This window comes from Hypomesus nipponensis, chromosome 13 (assembly GCF_054491055.1).
Source record: "Hypomesus nipponensis isolate SF chromosome 13, ASM5449105v1, whole genome shotgun sequence".
Classification (NCBI taxonomy): Eukaryota; Metazoa; Chordata; class Actinopteri; order Osmeriformes; family Osmeridae; genus Hypomesus; species Hypomesus nipponensis.
This window is the reverse complement of record NC_140373.1, coordinates 11202223-11211312: the sequence shown is the minus strand read 5'-3', so window position 1 is coordinate 11211312 and position 9090 is coordinate 11202223. Positions and strand designations below refer to the sequence as shown.

General features: G+C 41.1%; 1 protein-coding gene across 1 annotated transcript; it reads right to left on the bottom strand.

Moving 5' to 3' along the window:
* Nucleotides 1–5078: 5078 nt before the first annotated feature.
* Nucleotides 5079–7061, bottom strand: LOC146260031 (E3 SUMO-protein ligase ZBED1). Its single transcript, XM_084669254.1, has 3 exons — nt 6936–7061; nt 6590–6643; nt 5079–6460 (listed from the first exon to the last, which is right to left on the bottom strand). The coding sequence occupies exons 1-3, from the start codon at nt 7024–7026 to the stop codon at nt 5079–5081; spliced, it is 1527 nt and encodes a 508-aa protein (XP_084525380.1). The 5' UTR covers nt 7027–7061.
* Between the last annotated feature and the right edge of the window lie 2029 nt (nt 7062–9090).

The window sequence follows — 9090 nt, the reverse complement described above, 5'->3', positions numbered from 1 at the left end:
GAGCAGGCCTTTATATGGTCACCTTGTCGTAAATATAATCCCCAGATTCCTACTTATAGTTTTCGGATCCCACTGCGCCTTATCGCAAAACAGTATGTGCATTCACACAATGGTGAATCACACATTCACTCTCCCTCCAGTGTTCTGTTAAGTGGATCTCCCTTCACAGGGAGTCACTTTACTGGCTGCCCTAAAGAGTTGTTAATGAGGAAGGGAACTTCAACCAATAGTCGTGACCACCGCATTCTTTTAAAAGGGGAAGTGTGAGGTAACTGTGGTTAGATCATGACTTATTCTCCTGCTGTTGAAGACACGGGACTCCTGGAGGCATGATGCATACTGGGGTCACGACCTGGAGGCCATGACACTTGACACACATGACACAAAAAAATGAAGGTTGTTTTCCACAAGCGTTGGGTAAGGAAGAGGGAAAGGAGAGATAAGTGAAATACAGAATTGGGATGACAAGATTCTAATAGTGCTTAAGCATATCCAGGAAACCTTAAAAGGTCAGTAGATTTTTTAGGGGAGAGGTGGCAGTGACACTAAATACAATTTATTTTGTTGATTTATTAAGTTTTTCAAATCAAAGGCTATGTTTACTACACGTGTACATATATTATTGATTAGTTGGCCAAGTAGTGGCACATGACATTTGAACTCAGTAGGTAAACTTCCAACAATTTTGCCAGCTTCCTAGAGGCCTTCTAGAAGAGTTGATCAACCATTCCTTATGTTCACACAGACAGCGATCCGTTTAAAGACCATGAGTTAGCTACTTCCACGAGGGAACGATCACACCTGAGTGTAGATAACATTTACGTAAGTCAGTGTAGACCTTGTGTGGATGAGTTGATGACTTGGTTTGACCATTGGGAACACCAACACACACAATGCCAAGCCAAGTCACTGCTAGGTGCTAGTATTAGATGACAAATCTCTAAAACACTAACTTCAGTTCCGAGTCACACTATTTTGTTTCAATGGTCCTTTTAGATGACTTTATTTTGACATGTCTAAAAACAAAAGATTTGAAGATTTGAACAAAAAATTTGAAAGTGAAACAGTGGCCTTTCTGAACTGAAGTTCAATATCATGTAACATGTTTTGTTTTTCCCCTCAACAAACCTCCCAAGAGTAGAGAGGTTGGCTGTGGCTTAGAGTAATGACCGTATGTTTGTATGTGGTCATATCTCTCATCCCGCACCACGGGTCGCTAGGTTCAGCAGGTCAGCAGAGGGACGACGGGTGTGAGGAGGATTCTCCTGAGTGATGTGCCCCCCCACTGTGCCATTCATTGGGTTCCTCAGATTCAATCAGCCAATCATCTGGCTCCCCTCAACCCCTCTAATTCATAAACAGAGGCCTGTGACCAATTACCGCCCCTTCTTTCCCGACACGCACACCCAGACACTTATCCATTCACTACTCTAGATCAGTATCTGTTGTCAAAACAGGAAGCTCGCTGCCCACTGCTTCCTGTGTCCGTGTCTCATCTTTCGCCTTTTCCTTGAGAGGAGGGAAGTTATAACTGCCACATGTGCCACAGGGGAGCACTGGTTTAGTTTCCTGTTGTGGCATTGGTTGGTCGGGAGAGGGTGTAGGGGGGGCGCACATTACTCAGTAGTATTAGTTGGGGGAGGGGGATGGGAGGGGTGTGAGGATATGATGTCACTTAGTGGTATCTTTGTATTGTCAGACAGAAAATGTCCGCATGTGTACGTGAGAGATCAACACAGTTCAGAGATTAGAATGATTGGGTGGAAAATTGCCAAGTATGTAATAATGATCGTATTGGGATGACAGTAATATGACATTGGATACGATGTGTTTGTGTTGGACACATTGCAATATGATTCAATTTTTGGTTGTTGTCTCAGGCCTCTCATACTGGAAATGTATGTGGGCCAAAATTGGGACTTTCTTTTCAATGTTTCTACTTCTACGTTGCTTTCCCTTCTCTAGTCTCTGTTAGTGGACTGTGAGTTACAGGGGGGGTTGCAGTCATTCTTAGCTGTTCTTGAAGCCGGGAGACACTCCCACCACCACCATCTTCACAACTGCCATCGGACTGATGGAAATACTGATTGTGCCATCCACCAATACATTGAACAAAGGCCGTTGTATTTTTTCACAGTATGACAATGTTCCAACGTGACAGCAGCGAGTGTCGAGTGAGTGGATTCACTGTACCTCTTGTCGGTCCTTTCGGATGTCTGTCACTGGTGAGTGGTGAAAGAGCTGTTTAGGTTTCGCTGTAGGTTGGTTCAGTTTTCTACTCTGTGGCTAGTTTATGCCAAGTTTGTGCTTTTTTTTTTCTCCTCTCTTTTGTCTCGGTTCAACTGTATATTAATATATATTTACCTCCCTCACTTTCCTATTTGAAATAACGGCTATATTTTTCAATAAAAGAGAACGCTGATAATCTGAATGTGGAGGTGTACTGTCTTCTGTGATTGAGTCTTCTTGTACGTAGAACCCGTCACCAAGTCAGCCTGATTCACTGTGTTCATTATGTCCTTGAGTCTGTTCAGGTCTGGTTCCCTAATTATGAACACGAAGGGAGCCTCAGGTGGAACCTAAATGATCCGCGTGTTCCCACTCAAAGGACTCCTCCCAGGAGAGTCCGCCAATCAGACAGAAATCTCCGAACCCATTCAAGGAGCGCTACCTTCCTGTAGGTTTCTGCTCTTACCCCAGGGGTAAATCACCTGATTTGTTTTGTAATCCAGGCAATTGTAAGTAGCAGCTGTTGCTGGATTACTGTGGAAGTTACAAAGCCACCAGAAGAGTGCTCTCTAGCAACGTGGTACAACAGCCCTGCTGTCGGTGTTGTCTTTTACGGACATTAACTCTCTTTTTTAATTGTTTTTTTTTGGTTACTTTATCCACTAGTAGGAACGATGAGTAAAGGTGTATGCCTAACATGCCATCTTGGGTGCAAGATGCAGTTTTGAAAATGTGGAGACAAGCTACCTTAACCTCACTGAACAGGCATAATTACATGGATGGATCTTATCTTGCAGACTTGCAGTTCAGGAGGGATCTGTGAATAGTTTATGAGCATCTAAATTTAACAGGATCCCTGTCACTTACTTGGCTTTAAAATGGCACTCCACATTGAGAGACAACATGCATTCACTTCATGACTTCACAAGGTTCATAGATAACTGTTTTATCCAACTGCAAATTATAACTGTAGATGATGTCTGAATAAAAAAGTGACTGACTCTACAATACCATCAGGTTTCTCTGATCCCATGATTGGAGTTATAAGTTATTCCTCTAAGTCAATGCCAGCCCAGTCACACAAAGCTTGCTTTGTAGCGTTTGAGGGCCCAGGCTGAACAGTTAATGTTGTGTGTTCAATAGTATGAGATCAAACTAGTTTTCTGAGAGGACAGTTACTGGACAATGAGGTTAAAAGGTGTTAAAAGCAAAGGATGAGAATGCCAAGGGAATGGGGTAGTTGGGGGAGTTTAATGTTGAAACCTCAAGCAAATGCACCTTTTACCATATTAAATACACGCACACACAGGTTTTGTGTGGCACTTCCATTAATTGGTATCTACTGCCACCTACAGTTTGTATCTTAAAATTGTAGTAAAGTAATGAAATGTGCTCAAAATCACTCAAACAGTATTGTGAATGTGTGTACCACGATTAAGTCCCAAGCCACAAATGTAATTCACTGTACACATTTTGATTTGTAAATTGGTACATTGCATTTGAGTTACGGTATGTCTAACTGCATGTTTGCTAGTGATTTCCAAGGGCCTACGTAAAATGATTGCCATAAATATTTGCGAATAGGGCTTATCAGAATATGTGCTGAGCATGGGTCACGCATGGCATAAGATGCCCATAGCCTCGGTACAGTGCTCTCTAGAACCACACTTGCACTTTGTGTATTGCTTATGTTCTATACAATCTGTATAAGTATATTGTGTATTGTCCATACACAATATGTAGCCTACATTGTCTCTATTACTTGAGTCACTAACTACCAGGAGCAAATTCCTTTTTGTACTTGGTCCCCCAAAAAATTATGGCAAGGATTTGATGACAATACATTCAAGGGCATAAGTCAACTGATATATCACAGGGATTTCACAAAAAGAAAAATACCCATTCTTTGAAGTATTTTTATTGTTTACAACAAGGTGTACAAAAAGTATTAAAAAGCAAAAACGGAGAGGGTACAATTTCTGGGGAAATTGTGAAGGCTTGTGGCTGCAGCAGCTGAAGCAGTTTAATTAACAAAAAGCATCTAATCTCCACACCATATATATACACCCTAAACCATAAAATCCCGATACAAAACTTGCACACAGACAGACAAATGATTATGGAGAGATTAGCTTTGTAAAAGCTAATGCATTTAGAAGCAGTGTCAAAAGACAAGGTTGAGGGTATGATCCTCAACAGATGTAATGTTTTACTGATAGCAGTACAAAATCCCCTCCCAAAATGCATTTTGTTGTGATGTAGCACAAAGCGTGAGGCATTGGTAACAGTTACCAAAGGTTAACTTACAATATGGAATAATGAGTTTTAAAACACTCAATGTTCATGTCCAGGGAAGAATTCAAGAGGGGTGATCATACCTGATCATACAAAAATGTTCACATGAATTATTTTCTCACTCAGACACAACCACCACCAAACTTTTATGTACCCCAAACAACTAACATAACACACAATTAAACGCTGAGATCTAGGCTAAGGGGATAACTTGTCCCGTTATGTACAATTATAGTAATGCGCTTGAAACAAACATTTGGAAACAGAAACAGCAGTATGAAAGACAGTGTATAATAATGAATATGAATATGTAACAAATATAGATACACAGAATGATTGTTTTTTTTTCCTCCACCGGGTGGCACTCTTGGATTACTTTAGAATAATGCCGAAATTGATTGATACCCTTGAATCTGGTTCACTTAAAGGCACAGCAAACAGTAAAGTCTTCAATCTGGACCAAACAAAGTCTGGCTTCAAAATTTGAATTGTGTTTGAATCGGCGATTTCAGGTTTATTTTCACATGCAGTTGTATCAACAGCTGAAGATTTGTCTAAACCTCAAGCCAGTTGTTGTTCAGAAACAGTATCATGTCGAGGTTTTCCCGCGCCAGACATTTCCTTCTGTTGCGGAACATCTCATCTTTCTCAAATGCACGCTCCAAGGGGATGGCTGTGGAAACAACACCTAGTTTTCTGACAGCAATCTTGCTCAGATCTTTGAATTTCTTGGAGCCTTTATTCCTCCACCATTCTAGGGGGTCCCCCCCCTCTGGAATTGGGTCATGGTTGAGGTACATCATCAAGGGTTCTTCAAAGTTGAGGACTGATGATGACATCTGTCGTGATCTAGCATTTGCTTGTTGCTCTTTGATTAGCATTTCATTTACACTATTAACATCACCATCACTGAGTATCATGTTCTTAAATCTTGGGTCCAGGGCAGCTGTGAGTGACAATTTGTGTTTGTTTGGATCGCCAAAATGTTTTTTGCATTGTGCAAGTAGCCCGGAAGAAAGCATTCCTTTTTGTTTTCCAAGATTACCCATCAGCTTTTTGAGGAGTGGAATAACGATGGAAATGGTCTCAAATCCCTCACTTTTCATCATGGACGTGGCGTCTCTGAACGTCTGAAGAGCCAACACCATGTTCTTGACTTCTTTCAATTCTTGTTCGTTCAGACACATGTCCTTCTTAAATCTCTGAGTTAGCACTATGGGCATAGCCTGATACTGGTCGTCAAGTCGTTCTAACATGATCAATGAACAGAGCCATCCATCATCAACGGGCTGAACCAGTTCTTTTGGAGAGAACCTCAACTGGGACTGCAGCTCTCTCAGCTTTTTCTCAGCTTCAGTGCCACTTTTGAAGAACCTCACAACTTTTCGACACTTTTTCAGCAGGACGTGAGCAGACTCACCCTTCATTGCTTCTTTGATTGCCAGGTCCAAGGTGTGGGCAAAACATGGCATGTGTGTCCATCCTGTGTTGGCAAGAGCCTCCTTCATGTTTGGCATTTGAGCTGTTACCAATGTATGGATCTTCTCTTTTATACCCCAGATGTCTGCAATGCTTCGAAGCTGCTGCACTATGTTGACTGCTGTGGGGTCATCAACACATCTGGTGGTTTCAAGTGTATGAGACTTGTGATACCCAAGTCTGTCGACGAAATGACAAGCTACTGTGAGGTAGGGCTCTTCTGTTCTGTAGGACCACAACTCAACTGTCAGGACCATTTCATGTGCAGAGCCCAGGGCTTGCCTTAAGCTGGTTTTTGTCTCATTATAGATGCTGTGAAGTTGCTCACACAATTCATTTGGACGGAGATTTGGCTTCAGAGCCTGCACAACAGCTTTGGCTGTGTCTAGAGGCTCCAGGTGGGCAACAAACAGGTGCAACAGGTGTCTCATGGTTGTGCAAATGTCTGGACTGCCATCTATGACAAGCAACCATAACATAATTATATCAAAGATTATATAAAACAAAATATAATTGCAGTGTTATTGTGTTTATGTAATTGGTGCATTTATGTATTTTTCACGTGACAGCCCTAATGGATGCTTACCTCGATGGCTCCTTTCCTGATGATCTGTCATACTTTGGTATCTCATATTCCTCACTGCAATCAGAACAATACACTCTAAGTACTAGGTAAAGTAGGGTATGGACTCAGGTATGAGTTTAATGTAATGTAATCATTTAGCAGATGCGTTTGTCCACATGAACCACTTTGAACTATTAAAATGTATAATACAAATCGTAACATACGTCTATGAAATTGTATTAAATAAAGTAATCATTATTACATTATTAATAACCCTAACATCTAAATGACAAAATCTCAATGTAAGACATCAGCTGGTCACTCATCAGAGGCCACAAACATTCTGCACAATAAGGGTGATAAGTACCTCTTTGTCTTCTTTCTCCCAACGCTAGTGAGTCACTACGCGGGAACTGGATATGACCAATCCTCCCTCCTCTCCGTCCTGGATAAGGCATCTTGGAACACTATGCACGCTTCCAAAATCTAGGTCTTCAACCTATCAAAAAGACAAAGGCATACATGGGGCTAAAAGTAAAGCATTCACATTTGAAACCAAATCATATTGTTCATTAGATAATTGTCATTGTAATGGTATATCATAGTAAAAGGTGATCTACCGACAAGAACTTGATCTATGTGGAACAATCGGCTGGTGTCGGTTTATTTTAATATGGATGTCCCAGCCACACCCATACCTACAGGTTCATGACATTTTGTTTTGGCACACCTTATGTAAATGTCCTTTTACCAAGTCAACTTTAATTCAAACAAAATTAATTGCGAGGAATTGTTGCAAATAAAACCATAGAAGTCAAATGTCAAGGATTTAATCTTGACTTTTGTTTGGGGTTTGTTTGGTTTTCACAGGAATCTTGTTATTCTGTTATATGTTAGTTCCACAGTTTCCCATGAAATGAAAGTAAAACTTCTAGTCCTGTTCATAATCATACACATTTACATATCCTTTACATGCCCCCTTGTCCAGCACAGTACCTGTCATGTCAAGCTTGACATGCTAAATAAAATAAACAGCATCTTATAGGCACTTATAAGAGTGCATTACTGTAATACTGTCATCATTTTATTACAAAGCTTGAAGATGTATTCGTATGTATTCCCATCTTGATTATCAGTGATGTAAATCTGTTAGTCACAGTTAAGTGGTTATTTGGTGTGCATGTTCATCTGTCAGTTAGTGTCAGTTTCGTTTTATGTCTCCTATCTTAACCCTTCCACCATCCTGCTACATCAGTGGTTCCACACATACATATAATGCTCACATACAGTATTTGTAGTGTGTAACTATAAATCGAGAGGGTACTTAATCCAAGTGTAGCCTACAATGTGCTCACAAGTGACAGACCCAGACACATCAACAACAAATACTGTACCTGTGTTTAGACTGTGCTGGGGGATTATGATTTACTCTAGTGGTCTCCTGCGCCTTTTAATTTAACAAAGAGTTAAATCACTGGTATAGTCAAGTACTACCAAGGCATCTTAACTCTTACACACTACACCTAGACTATGTTTGTTTAATTCAGTTCAGTAAAGCTAAGATGAATTGCCTGATGATTCATCGTCACAAATGGGGAAGTGTTGTCCGACAAATGGAGTGCATGAGAGTGCTAAATGAGGGTTGGGTGTCTGTTGGTGTGTCATTGTCAAAGTGTTTGTGAGTACACAATCCATACAGGAGTTAATGTAATCCATGGCAACTGACAATCCATTATCTAACATATCTTGAACCAGAATTAAATGGGGGGGCCTTCTTGATATTGAATTTATATCCAATGCCAGTATTTCTTATTTATACTACATTTACATTTAGCAGACACTCTTATCTAGAGCGACTTACAGTAAGTACAGGGACATTCCCCCCGAGGCAAGTAGGGTGAAGTGTCTTGCCCAAGTACACAACTTCATTTGGCACAGCCGGTAATCGAACCAACAACCTTCTGATTAATAGCCTGACTCCCTAACCGCTCAGCCATCTGACCCCCTGACCCCTGCTAAAACAACATTATTTTTTGAGAAGGCAGAGCATTCAATTTGGGAGGGGCATTCCCCCCCAATCCCCCCCCCCACCCCTTGGAGCCACCCATGTCTAGAACACACCTCACCTGACACTCATTGTGGTGACAAAATATGTGATTTCCTTCCCGAAACAGAGAGAGAAACTGACACAAGCACGAGGAAGAAAAAATTGTTTCATCCATGCACAGATTTTTTGTCTTGAGAAATATCAACATCCTGTCTACTGTCATGGACCTTTGACCCCACCAGTCAGTCAGCAGAAGTCTGTCTGACAGACGATCAATATTAATCTGTATTGATTTAATATTGCTTTCTCCCAGGGCTCCCTATGTTCCGGAAAGAGCACTGTAGAAACACTTTACTGTACTGCTTTCTAGTCAACCTGCGTTCACTCAGCATTGAAGTATGCATGCAAAGCAAACCTTTTCCCCAGTCCTGCCTTCATTTGTTGTCTTGTCTTGTTGTCCTTTCTTAGCATGGAG

Coding starts and splice junctions, on each gene's coding strand:
- LOC146260031 (XM_084669254.1), bottom strand. CDS start 7,026: ATGCCTTATCCAGGACGGAGAGGAGGGAGGATTGGTCATATCCAGTTC. Junction 6,644..6,935: donor GGGAGAAAGAAGACAAAGAG/GTACTTATCACC, acceptor TTCTGATTGCAG/TGAGGAATATGAGATACCAA. Junction 6,461..6,589: donor TCAGGAAAGGAGCCATCGAG/GTAAGCATCCAT, acceptor TGCTTGTCATAG/ATGGCAGTCCAGACATTTGC.